Source organism: Protobothrops mucrosquamatus, unplaced genomic scaffold (genome assembly GCF_001527695.2).
Source record: "Protobothrops mucrosquamatus isolate PMUCROS unplaced genomic scaffold, P.Mucros_1.0 scaffold304, whole genome shotgun sequence".
In the NCBI taxonomy this organism is placed as follows: Eukaryota; Metazoa; Chordata; class Lepidosauria; order Squamata; family Viperidae; genus Protobothrops; species Protobothrops mucrosquamatus.
In genome coordinates, this window is record NW_015386646.1 from 803765 (window position 1) to 817971 (window position 14207).

General features: G+C 38.5%; 1 protein-coding gene across 4 annotated transcripts in view; it reads right to left on the reverse strand.

The window, feature by feature from the left end:
• The window catches only part of FYB2 (FYN binding protein 2), a 29147-nt gene extending 21644 nt beyond the window's left edge, over nt 1-7503 (reverse strand). For all 4 annotated transcript variants that reach the window (XM_015815030.1, XM_015815028.1, XM_029283977.1 and 1 more), the window contains exons 1-2: nt 7381-7503; nt 1835-2567 (exon numbers count right to left, since the gene is read on the reverse strand). In XM_015815030.1, the coding sequence (XP_015670516.1) occupies nt 1835-2567; nt 7381-7389 (742 nt within the window). In that variant the 5' untranslated portion in view covers nt 7390-7503. The remainder of the gene's footprint in view (nt 1-1834; nt 2568-7380) is intronic.
• Between the last annotated feature and the right edge of the window lie 6704 nt (nt 7504-14207).

The following is a 14207-nucleotide window of genomic DNA, read 5'->3' on the forward strand; positions in this document are numbered from 1 at the left end:
GGCCTTGGGAACTGCAAAAAAAATGCAGTCTTGCATATTGTATGTAGTAAAATTGAAAAAGGAGAATGGTTCAACCCAAATTATTCAAAGCCTAGAGCAACTTCCCTAAATTTAGGACTTTTTTGATTAAAAAAGGGAGAGGAAGGCATGGTAGCACTGAAACAACATAGACAAAAATAGTTGAAGATTCTTTTAATCTATGAAACTTATATGGCCATCCATCTATCCAGTAAAACTGTGTGAGGCCATATAAATTTGATGAATAAAATCATCACCACCACCACCCCAGTTATTTGCTTAAGATGGGCAGCCAAATACATTTCCTAAATAAAATAAATTGTATTTTGTCTGTGGATGTTGTCATAAATCCTAAACTCATTTAATGAAACTATAGGATAAAAAAGTCAGGGCATTACTACACAACCAAAAGATATTGGACAACTTTGTGTTGGATAAGGCCATCAGCAACCAAAAGCCATGATAGCTACAGAGTTACTGATTTTAAGAACCTGTATGCCTTATAAAATCAACTCAATATTCTTTTGCTGAGGAAAATGAATAAGAGGATATGAGGATGCATCTCTCCTGAATGCGAACTGGAAAATAAGCAGCTAATAAGATGGGATTTATATGATCTTGCAGAACTTGTTTATGTTATTTTATGACAGTCATATTGTATGTTAGACTCATAAAAATGGAAAAAACCTATGACTCAGCACTGAAAAGCCATCTATAAAGGTCAGATGGGAGAAAATCCTGGAAGCTACATTCAAAATCTTAGCGTATGAATCACCTGCATTCATTGTAAGTTGGCAAAATTACCACTTGATAGTAAGTTCCTGTAAGGCAACTATTTCCAGGAAAAAATAAAATCAATTAAATATTAATCTTCTTCAGTGTTGGCTTTCGTCCTGGATTTTGTGAAGACTGTCAACCTTCCCGATAGTAGGTTTCTCCTCCTGGATTTGCAAAAATTCATTTCAGCAACCACAACAGCATGTTCTGAATGTTTGCCTGGGGAGCCACATTCTTTCTCTTTGGTTACTATAAGAGCAGGCACATTGCTTAATATTTATGAAGAACATATGCTGATTAGTAGCTAGTTGGGTGCCATCACTTCAAGGCTTTAATCAAACAATAGAGAAATAACACAGTCAGAAAGCTTAATTTTTATCCGTCTCCTACAAGTATTAAGCTATAGTCTGTGAAACAAGGCATGGAGTTCACTGTTGCATTAGCTGTCCCGTTGTCACCTATATAGCAAGTTGATTTGACGATGCATTAGAAAAAACTTTATGATATTTTGGCACTCAAATGTCCCCAAACAGAAGTTAAGCATATGTTAGTTTAAGAATTCTCCTTCTAATAAAGAAGAAGTAACTTCTATGCTGGCTGGTGTGATATGAACCTTTATCTACCACCACCCTCTATCACTATCCAAACATTAACAGCAAGTCTTATAGCCAATACAATGTTATTGGCATTCCCCAATTGTGTTAAAAGTTAATATATATTTTAATAGCTTCATAACAGAAATAAAGTCAACAGAATCTATTTGTATTGGACTCTTTCATGTTTGTAAATAGTGAGACAAGCATGACCCAAACATCTTCCATTTCCAAGATTTCTTAAAGAATATAAAAGGAAAACAATCTGTACTAACCCCAGATTACAACCTCAAAAAACAGTTATCACCGATGGATATATGATACTTCTAAAAGCCTAGGAATCAGCTATAAACTAATCACTTTTTGCCTGTGGTCTGGCTATAATTGTTCTTAGACCTATCAGAACAATCAGAAAAGAGAAAAAAAATATTAAACATGATATTTACCATTTGAGGCCTTGCTTAGACTGTTTAAATTGTTCAAACTACTTGGAAAAAAACCAGCAACCGCTTTATTTAAGCTTGTATGACTTCTTGGAGGAACCGGAGGTGAAGTTGTAGGAACAAATTCGTTGTATACATGGGATTGAGGCTTACACACATCAAGGACCATCCCTTGCTTAAGTCCAGCTATTTTTGCTTTGTCCTCTGTCAAAATCGCAACATTAGCAACTTGTGGGTGGGAAAGAGAAGTTGTCCTGATTGTACACTGTGGTGGTGTCGCATCATATTTTTGGTCACCTTGTGCTAAAGCACTTTTCCAAATGTGCAGTGTGTTGCAAAAAGAACTGCTTGCTCCTTCAGACCCTTGAGGAGAAAGACAATATCTTGGATGTGGTTTCGGTGATTCTTCTCCCAATGAAGATGGCTTGCAAATGGCCAAAGAGAGGTTTGAATCTTTCCTATCTTTGATCTTGACCTTTGGGAACACCATAGGCTTCACTTGCCTGATTTCCAGTTTCTGTGATGTGTAACTGAACTGCTTGGTTTGCTGTTCAGGATCTGGAACCTGCCTCTGGTGCAAGGGTTTTGGTGTGTGACAAGACACAGATGAGCCGCCAGCATTTTGCTGTGGACTGAATTTGGCAGAAGGCTTCTTTACAGATTCCAGGAGCATATTGGAAAAATTGGAATCATTTTGAAACATTGCTCGAAGACTGCCAAAGTCTCTGGGTTTTTCCTACAATAGACAAAAAGAGAAAAGGTAATTGTCGGTTGCAGAGCTACCAGTGAATTACTGGATGGTGAAAATGTAACTCTGTCACTCGGGCTGGAACTAAATTAAAGTCTTCCCAGGCCTCCTCTGAATATCCATTGTATCACAGTAATAGTTTAATCATTAGCATATTGGAGCTAATACTAATATAAATAACAAAAGCTGAATAGAAGCATGACTAGGGAAGACTGAAACCCTTGTAGTGAGGAAATTATGTCCAACTATCTACTATTAATAAGAAGAGATTTTTCATCAGATTAGTCCAGAAATACTGTGTTTCCCTGAAAATAAGACCTGGTCTTATTTTTTTGTGTGTCCAAAAGAGGCACCAGGTCTTATTTTCCACTCACCCCTGGCGCCGACAGCCCCACACAGCCAGCCCACTTCTTCTGTGATCGAAAGAGAAGCTTCATTCTGCAGCTGAGAATGGAGCTCTGGCCAACATTTCTGGAAGGCCTCTGCAGCCAAGAACCGAACTATAGATTGAATCCATAGCTCGGTGCTTGGCTGCAGAGACCTTCCAGAAAGGCCTATGAAATGCAGGCCAGCAGAGGATGCCGCAGAAGAAGTGGGCGAATGAGGAGAGGCAGGCTGCAACGGTAAGTTGGTGTGGGGCATGTGGGTAGCTCCATCCCCCCATCCCTGCCCTAGCTTGATTTTTATGCATCTCGCCCCAAAACTAGAATTTATTTTTGGGGTAGGGCTTATATTAAGCCCACACCCAAAAATCAAGCTAGAGCTTATTTTTGGGGTAGGTCTTACTTTTGTGAAAACATGGTGGTTAATCTGGTAACCACCAGAATTCCTGGGCTATATTTCTTACTTTCCATTAGCCATTCTCACTGGGGTTAATATGAGTTCCAATCCAAAACTTAATCTGGAGAGTTCCTGATAATCTGACCATGGAGAACTCTAAATCAAATTATCTTAACAACTGCTCTTGCTTTTCTCTCTATTTCTTGCCATTAATAGGCGGGAAACTATACACAATTTAACGTTGTATGGTGGGGGTGGAGAATGAAAGGGAGGAAAAACACTTAAAATAACACAGCACTTTTTGCAGTCGTAACTTTTGGCCCCAGAAATCAACTCCCACAAATCATGGCTCAGATCCTCGTTGTAACCATTTATTTCTTCCTGTTTTAAAAAAGTCCTCCAGATATGCTGGGGCAACTTTTCCCAGAATGGGCAACAAATTCTGGGAAATACACACCTTGCAAATTTGGAGGAAGAGGGTGGTACTAGTTTGAGCTGCTTGATGAACTTAATGGACTCGCTTAGCATGAGGAACATGTATGTTAACTGGTTTTATCCCAAAATAGATCAGAGATTAGACAATCCGGGGAAACAGACAACCCTAGACAGAAGTTCCATTATGCTGAAAGAGACATGCTGATGTCTTTAATGAGAAAGCAACACAATTGAGCCTTGTCCTGAGATGTTATTGAATTTTGTATAATTGCATCCAACTTATTAAATACCAAATAGTCTCCTCTGAATAACCTCTCATAGTCAATTCCATTGTTTCCACATTAAACAGTGTGATGTAAAACATCCAAGGGATACTTCAGTTGTTCTGATTGTACTAGAGCAGCCAGCTGCACGATACAACCAGCCATGCCAAAGACTCTAGTTGAAACTGGAATCTATCTGCAATTAACACAGCCATACAAGAAAGACAAATGAAACCCATTGATCTTCATCTAAAACACCACGCAGAGTTATGGCTATAACCAATGGCAGAGAAGATTAAATAAACAGCATTGTGTCTGCAGCATGGGCACAATATCTGCATGCTTTTTAAGGAACAAAAAACAGCCCAAACACACAGCATTGTTTATGGTTCTTTATTGAAAACCAGGTGCTCCTTTATTTCTGAATTCTCTTAGATGGTACGCAGAGGTGGCCCAATGAAAACAGAAGCCTTTGCCAGGCCACAACACTGCAACAAGGCATCCCAGAAGGATTGTATTTCTGAGAAGAATTATGGTATTATGAGTTAAAACACAGCTGAAACAACAGGGCTGGATCCAGAAGAGATGCCTCTGTTTCTAAAGAGCACCACAGGTGCCACGGCTTATCCATGAAGCACAGCACAGCATGCTGGAATTTTTGAATGTAACTCTGACAAAGCCAGGGATGCTGCGGTGGCACAATATACACACAACATCATTCCATCAGAACTGGGAGAATTTATAAATCCTCCTCCTTCCTTACAATCTACTCTGATCCTTTCTTTTTAACAAATCTGATTTGTTTCCCACCTTTAACATTTTTACAAATAACTCAAGGTGGCAGATACATCCCACACAACATCCTCCTCCTATTTTTCCCACAACTGCAAATCTGTGAGGTGGGTGGGGATGAGAGAGGGAGACTAGCCCAAAGCCTCGTAATTATCTTTCCTGGCTAAGATGGGATTTGAACTCATGACCTCCCGCTTTCTAGCCTGGTGTCTTAACCAATTGTTGTGGTATCTTGTTAAACCTTAATTTTTAGAGGCAGGATATCCAAATGCAAGATTCTGGGGGGCAAAGTTCCCTTCTTTCCTACTCCAAAATCATGTTTGATAAGGCCTAATAATTCTTCACTTATCACCTTTCTAACTAAGAGGGAAAAAGAAAGCAGTTCACAATGGAGGAATAAGAGAAAGGGATCTCTCTTACTAATTAGAAATCCTTTCCACATGCAAACACCTCTGAAATAAATTGTCTCAAGTTCAATGGTAATGTAATCCTTCACTCAATAAACCAGGAATTCCTGTGGAAAGCACCAATATAACGCACCTAGAATTTTTCAAGATACCTGAGAGCCCAATAGATGACCGATATTTATGACTAACATATAACTATAAACTCTGGTTTACAAGCCACTATAGTTGCATCAGATCAGATACAGTAAGCCACATTATGCATCAGTACAACCGTTATGATATGTAACAGTATTAAGGGTTGGTACAAATATATTACTGAAATCTAGAGATACATGTGTCACTTATGTTCTATAATGACAACAAAGTCAGAGTTGCAACTGTTTTTACTACAAGTTTTTATAGTAAATTACTTGATTACTACAAGTTTTTTTTAATTGCATATCCTGTCTTAAACTAATGCAAGTGATTTTTCTATCCAATTTTTAATTAAGCTTACAATAAGTCTATGAACATCAGGGCAGGATGAATGGGAACTATTATGTAACAGTCACAGAGTTGGGAGGGACCTTAGAGATCTTTTAGTCCAACTCCCTGCTCAAGCAAGAGACTCTGTACCATTCCAGATAACTGAATGCCCAAGCTGATCTTAAAAATGTCCAGTGATGGAGCAACCACAACTTCTGGAGACAACTGTTCTGCTGATTAATTGTTCTCATTGCCAGGAAATTTCTCTTTAGTTCTAGGTTGGGTTGGGTCTTTCTTTGATAAGTTTCCAACTGCTACTTCTTCCTCTGCCCTCAGGAGCTTTGGAGAATAGGTTGACCATTTCTTCTCTGTGGCAGCCCTTCAATCAGAAAATCAGATCTTTTGGTCCAAGCATTTTTCTAAGAGATTTTGGGTGAGGGTAAAATCTAGGGTACAAGAGCAGAGCAATACTCCCCAAAGATTTATAGAGACTCACTATAGTTTCACTCTAAGAATCTAGTATTAATTTTGTAAATCTGAAGAGGATATGCTGGGAGAATAATTTGTTCCCAGGTAGTAAATACTGACTTTAGGTGGCACATGTTGCCACATGCATCAGGGACTACAACTAGCTTCTGACACACACTGCACCCAGGAAGTATCTACTCATGTAGGTTTTCCCACTAATCCACCCACAGGATCTTAAAATACCAGAAAAGAAAAAAGAGAAAAGAAGCCATTACTCAAGTAACTTCACAATGAAATAAACCAAACAGTTTCAAGTGTAGAGGCACACCCTCTCAGGGCATTTATTTTACTAGTACAATCTGCTCTCTATTTACTCAGAAGCAGCTCTATTCTTCAGTGGATCTTACTTTACTTTTTGCTCCCCCCCCCAAAAAAAGGCACAATCTTGTCCCGTGACTGTTAGGCAGAATTAAAATAGAATTGGTCACAAAATCCAAATAACATTAGGAAAGGTAGCAGTAGAGAGACAGTCAGTTGTAACTCTTTGCTACTTTCCAGTTTTAGCCATGTTTTTGCAGCCAGGGGCAGCCTTACATAAAAGATTGCAGGTACAAGTACACTGTAAAGAGAAGCTATTCTAGTTTCCCCTTCTGCTGTTCGAGGACTGTTTGTGGAGAAGCCACGTGTGCAGATGGATAAAGTTCACTTCAGAAACACGCTAAACCCCAGCACGGAAGGGCTTCAGCTAACGCAGTGTTTCTCAACCTTGTCAATTTTAAGGCATGTGGACTTCAACTCCCAGAATTCCACAGCCAGCATTGCTGGCTGTGGAATTCTGGGAGTTGAAGTCCACATGCCTTAAAATTGACAAGGTTGAGAAACACTAAGCTAACCACTAACGGCTCCAGAAGCTCTGAAGCACAGCTGTGGCCCCGGTCCAGATGCTGCTGCTGTGCTTTGCTCTAGAAAATAATGCCCTGCTCCAGAAACCAATCCAAAGTATAACTACCCCCCCTCCAAAGCAATCTGGTCCGGTCTATCCCATTCCCCCCCGCCTCCCGAAAAAAAACTTCGCTCTCCTGCTGCGCCTGGCAGCGATCCCTAACCAGCGGCACAAGCCGCTGCATAGTTAAGAAAATCGACATTTTGTCCCCAGCGCCCACAAACCCAACCTCTGGCCAAAAGAGTTACCATGTCCATATTTTCCCTCTTTTTGTCGTACTCCTTCCCAAGCCGGCTCCACTCCTCCCAAGCAGCCCATGCCTCGGCTCAAAGGAAAGGAGTCTGACCAACTTCCTCTATCCCGGACTGCTGAGGGAAAGCCGGCAGCGAGAGGCGGAGGGGGAGGAGGAGCACCGATGTAGAGGAATTGCACCTGAGCTCAGGGAATCGGCTCCTCCCCGTCTAAAGCCTGGAGCTGTCTGTACAGGTAGATTAGGTTCACCTGTCAAAAGGGCTAACTCTGAAATAACTCTCCCTCCCTTCCTTCCTTACTCTCCCTCTCCCACCCTCCCTCGCTCTCCACGGCGCTCCCTCATTGGAAGCACCGGCCTTAAGCCATGGCTACTTCATCTGGAAAGCAAGTCCCACCAAACGGCAGACCTCTGCAGCCACGGGCCTTTCCAGCAAAGATTTAAGCCTCTTTTGCCACTCCAGACGGGAGATATGTGCAAGATGGATTTGGTGATTATTTTTGTGGACATAATCAAATGCATTCTTGGTATTCTTACATTCTCATCTGTTTTGGTCTGAACACAGATAGCTACTCTGATGCAAGGCATTAAGACAACCTTTGCTACTTTCCAGTTTTAGCCATATTTTAGAAGCCAGTGGCAGCCTTACATAAAAGATTGCAGGTACAAGTACACTGTAAAGAGAAGCTATTCTCTTGCCGTGATTTTCTTCGCCTTCATATTTTTCTTTCTTTCTTTTGGTTTCCTCTTTAAAGGGAATAACATACTTTAACAAATATCAAAGGAAAAAGGCTTGAGGCGGACTCTAAATTAGCCAGAAACTGAGACAAGTTAATTGCACTTTGTCTGGGCAGAGACTACTATCCAGTCAGAATTAAAAATAGAATGTATCTTTATTGGTTTTGGAAACCAATTGTATTTTAAATAGCTTAACTAGAATAGCTAAGAATAGAACCAAAGTATATCCTAATATTTAGTTTTAATAAGCTGAATTTATATATGAGTTAAGTATTGGTCATATCTTTAATATCTCTGTATACCAACAAACAATGGAGCACATTTTTTTAATTGTTTTACTTACTGTTGGCTTGAAAATGTGTTCAGGATTGCAGACTTTAGTGCAGACTTTTAATAAAAGGCAGGCATTCAGTATTGTTTCAAAGTTCCCCGTGAGTCAGGAAAATGTTCTACCTGCCAAGAATGTGCTCATTCTGACTGGAGGAATTTGCATTCCCTCATGAAGACCAAATGCATCTTACATTTCAATATACATTGAATATATAGCTGTCTAATGATATCAGTACTGGTAGTCCTTGACTTACGGCCACAAGTGAGCCTAAACTGTCTGTTGATAGTTGTTAAGTGAGTCTTGCTCCATTTTACCACCTTTCTTGCCACAATTAAGTAAATCACTGCAGTTGTTAAGCTAGTAACATGGCTCTTAGATGAATATGGAATTTCCCCATTTGCTTGTCAGAAGATCACAAAAGGTGATCCCATGACCCTGGGGCACGGCAACTGTCATAAATATGAGTCAGTTGCCAAGCATCTGAATTTTGATCGCATGATCATGGAGAATGCTGCAATGGTTATAAGTATGCAAAACGATCAGAAGTCAGTTTTTTTTCAGTGCTGTTGTAACTTCAAATGGTCACCAATAGAACTGTTGTAAGTTGAGGACCACCTGTACTTATTCAGGAGTTGAAATGATCATTTCAAATCATCAACTGAACTCGCTCAGTACATGAGGGACTGGAAGTGCTATGGGGACATTACGTGTACCACATACTATCATGCATCTGACTGCCATTTCACGGTGCCTTGAGAGACAGAGTGACAACAATAATAATAATAACAATAATAATATAATGATGATGATGATGATAATGTTGGAAGGGACCTTGGAGGTAATCTAGTCCAACCCTCTGCTCAGGCAGGAAATCCTATACCATTTCAGACAAATGGCTGTCCAGTCTCTTCTTAAAAACTTCCAGTGATGGAGCATTCACAGCTTCTGGAGACAGGTTGTTCCACTGGTTAATTGTTCTAACTGTCAGGCAGTTTTTCCTTAGTTCTAGGTTGCTTCTCTGTTTGGTTAGTTTCCATCCCTTGCTTTGTGTCCTATAGATAAGCGAAGCCTTAGGAAAGATTGTCTTTAGTTCTGAATGGAGAGGCACTACCCCAGACAGACCCCATGTGCAACTTGGAGATTCTCCTAGACTCACGACTCCTGCTCAAAGAACAAATGGCAGTTGTGGCTACGAGAGCCTTTGTACAACTTTGGACCAACTGTGCCCTTTTCTGAATTGTGAGGCTGCTTAAGTGCTAATCCTAGTTTTGTTATAATGATAACTGGTCTCTTTGGTAAGATTAATTGTTGCTTTGCCCAATCAAGGAAAATGTTCCATTTCTGGCCCTGGATCTATTCTAGCTACAAATTTATTTATACTTTGAGACCAAGCAACTAAATTTTATTTTTAATGTGTGCCATTGTGCCCACAGTAAAAAATGACAATAAAGGTCTGTCTGTTGGTCTGTCTATCTATCTATCTATCTATCTATCTATCTATCTATCTATCTATCTATCTATCTATCTATCTATCTATCTATCTATCTATCTTTCTAAATATCTTTAATGCAATTATTAATATCTAGCCTAGTTTCACCGTTTGTGCCATTATAGAAATGGCATCATATTGGAAAGACTAGGGGTGTGGAAATATTTGAACAGGCCAGTCCATTGTTGGTCAGTTTTTTAGATACTTTAGGAATCACTATTGTGTCATATTAAAAAATAGGGATTTGTCACACAAAGTTGATGGGTAGGACCCTTCTCATTTTTTAATGCATGAGTTTGTGTTAATTTAAAATGTCCTGAAGCTACAACAAGTGTATTGAGGAAAATCTAAAGCGTTTTGGAATGGTCATGGAAATATGCCAATGAAACGTAATTAAGGTGTTGTTGTTTTTTTAAAAAAATAGTGCCATTATTCATAATACTGAAAGTTAAATAGAGCTTGAAATATATCATACATTAAACCAGTTTAAATAGGTGGAATGTATGACTCACTCCATTTTAATGACACTTCCTATTTCTTGACAATGAATTGAAAGTTAAAGTCTACCCATTCCAGTGGTTAAAAATCCAGGGTGGGTTGTAAGAATAATTTTAAGAAATAATAGCGTAAAATTTCCCTTCCCCCCCCCTTCCCAAATGAAGCATTAAGTAATGATTTTGTGTAGCATGTATTATGAATAACATGCATTCTAAAGCAACAATTGACATATTAATTCTAAAGGCCACAGAATTCATCTCCAAAAAATTTCAAAAATAGTTTGAAATTATTTGTTAGAATTGATAGCCAAACCTGACCATAAGTTCTGCCTCAGTTTACCTTCCCAATAAGCAACTGAATTGGAAGATCATTTAAAAGCAGTTTATTAGGGTACCCTGATAAAGTGGGATCTCCCTATGAAAAAGAGAACCCCGAGACCCATTTTACATTCCTTTTTATAGTTAATACAACAAAGAAAAATAAAAGAGGAAAGTTGGTTGGACAAGAGAAGAGTAACCCCTCCTTGCACAGTAAACCAACTACAAAGCTTGTTTGAAGTTAGATAACCAGATACCAGTTGACACTAAGAAACTTTTTCTTATCAGGAGATAGTATCCAGATATCCTTCTGTAAATTATCTTTTCAGTTTGGGAATGTTAAAAGCTATCTAATCAATCCATATAACCATAGGATAAACGTTTTCCAACATTCCAATCTATAACGAACCTGAACATTATTTTAAAAGAAAATAAATCAAAGTAAAATACAAAATAACTGGGTTAGTTAACAAATTACAAAATCCATGCCATATGCCCATCACAATCGTATTTGTTTTTAAATACCAATTATGTCAGATTACAAAGACATTTTTTGTGATTCAACTAGACGAGGTCAGCATACAGAGGCTGAGATGTCATACAAATTGCTACACAAATCATGTGAGTTATTAACAGGAAGCTGACCATGTTAACTTGTATACATGCACCTTTCAAATGGTTTTATATGTTAGATTATTTGAGCTATGTGGGAACTAAGATTAAACTACTACCTCAGGTGACTGGTAAAATGATACAGCAGTCAATTTATTTTTATTTTTATTTTTTTAAAAAAGCACATGGGAAAGTAGAAAGCTTGGAAAAGAAAAATAGTATTTTTTTTTAAAAAAAATTCTAATATGCTTCAAACCAGGAGCCTTCTATTTGCAGGACAAGAATTAGAGCCAGTGCACTAGTACAGCACTCTTGATTTTTTAAAAAAATGATTCAGTTGAAAAGAAGTCGCTCCTTCTGCAAAGCAGCTAATGAACTGATAGTATTGGTCTGCAATAAAATGAAGTGTGCTGTTTGCTATAGATGGGAATCTTGAGCTAATAACTTGAACAGCATATTTCAGAGGTAGAGCAGAAAAATGCACCCTAAAGTTATTCCAACAGTGAATGGGTGATTAATAAAAGCAATATGGTTTGTTTTTCCCCCTCCAAAAATGGTTGTTTAGCTGTTGTGATGATAATACAATCATGTAATAAGGATAAACCCTTTTTATTTCTTTCCTTCCTTGTGCTGTTCAGATATTTATCTGACTTACTCTCTCCCTATAAAGGAAGAGAGAACCCTTATGTCCTGAATAAAACTTATCTCTGTTTTTCTTTCATGCAAGCACCAGCCTCAAAAATACTTTTTTATAGAAGGTGCACTCCTATCTTCAGGGTTTCTTTCCATGCATTCTTTCCATTGTATAAAGCTCCAACCTGTTAGAGCTGTGATATGACTGTAAACTACTCTCCTTTTATCCTTTCCCTGACCTTTGATGGAAGGTTGTCTTTTAAAGGCCATTCTTTTCCTTTGTACCAGCAAGAAACCTGAGGTACAACAGTTGTCATGTAAACCTATTTTCTATTTTTATAAATCTACCCAAGCAATAATATCTCCCCAAGACAGATACAACCATCTATTTCATAGATTAATATTGTGGGTAAAATATAATTTGAATAAGGAAAGTTTTCAATAGGCTAGAAGCTCATTTGAAGCCACAATCTAACATACTCACAAGGTTTTCATAAAAGTAAATATAATTGTGAACTATGTCAACAGAACGCATCTGATTAGTTACAGACTTAAGTAACTGCATTAACATAATGTACTAAGCTTGGATAGGTTTAACATTGGTTAGAATTTTGGCTTAAGAGTGTTGTGTGAACCCATTTAGTTGGTGTATTATTTTATGAACTCTGCCAATCCCAAAATTGATTAGTTCAGCGGCCAATTTAAGTTTTCTGTGAATGTGTTATGTGAATAAAGCTACAAATTTAGAGTCTTTGGAGGTCATTTAACCCAATCTTTTGACTACCTAGGATCTAGTTGTAAGAACAGCATCTAACAGACATTGTCTACTGTCTACTTAAATTAATATAACAAAAAAAATCCACTATCTTGCCATGTGTTCATTATCAAATAGCTCTTACGTCTAAAAAGTTTATCCCATAGTCTTTTAAAAATGGGGCAGTGGTAATAATTGCCCTGGACTCCATACGTGAAGGGCCATCAGGTGTAAGCTACCAGGATCACTCATGAATAATCTCAGGCAGAAGCCTTAATGTTTTTATTTATTTATATTTTATTTATTTATTATTAGTTACCTATATTACAAGAATCTTGCCAGACTGACTCCTTTCCTTCAGGAATGTCAGATAAGGCATTAGGGATTCTGGGGGAAATCAGGCCTTTCTCCAGACTCTAAGCTTGGCCCCCTCTTGGCCTCTTCCAGTCTAGCTGGAGATTCCACCACAAGGGCCTCCCAACTGCGATTGAATTCACAGTATGAAATTATCAGATAGATTAATATTTTTTCCTTCAAGGTACCAATCAATTAAAACATTGTTTAGGACTATGAAAACTTTAAAGGGTCTTTTGCTTTGATGAAGTCCTTCTTCTATCAGCAAACAGATTGTTGAAGCCTCATGTTTCAGAGTTCCACTTAGCCTTTTCCTGCAAAGGTGGCACTATGGGAGAAGGTTGAAGGGACCCTTCCTTCACAACACTGGACAGAAAATGTCTAAGCCTGGAAGGTTTTGGCAAAGCTAGCTGAATATAGCAAAGAGGGCCCAACTGAAGTGCTTTCAGCACATACTGGTCTCTTAGGCTGGGTAGCTTTAGCAAATGCCACAACCAACTTCAAACCTGATCACTTTGCAGTTTCTCTGGACCACAGGACAAAAGTTTTGGCCAGCACTGCAAATGACATACTACTTGAACCTCCTGCTTATGTTAATGCACTCAAAAAATCCCCTCTAGCTCTACAAAACAAATACAATTTTGGAAGTCAATGAATTCTTTCTCTTTGTCAAGGCATAGCTTGTCAATTACTCTATATATCTCACAGGCAACATGACCATTAATTTGTGAATTATGAAGAATGGATAATACGCATGAGTGCTATTTCTAAGCACAGAGGGGAAGCTAATGGAACAGTATGCAACATACCAGAATTTTATTGTTGTGATGCCCAAATCTTAAAAAGAGTTCCCCAATCATTGCCTGATTACAGTTACGTGTAGAGTCAAGCTCCATCTCTGAACATTAAGCCTATTTTTCTCACTAGAAGCAACATTTGTTTTCTCAGGTCAAAGCTTGTATCTACAGAGAAAATGCCAAGGAGACAAAGCACTGGAGCTTGTTACAGGCGTAGCGTTATCTGACAACTGCCTCTTAACCTGAATAAACTGAGGAATTTATTTTTGTCTCTTTCTATCCCTATGACTCTAGCAAAACAC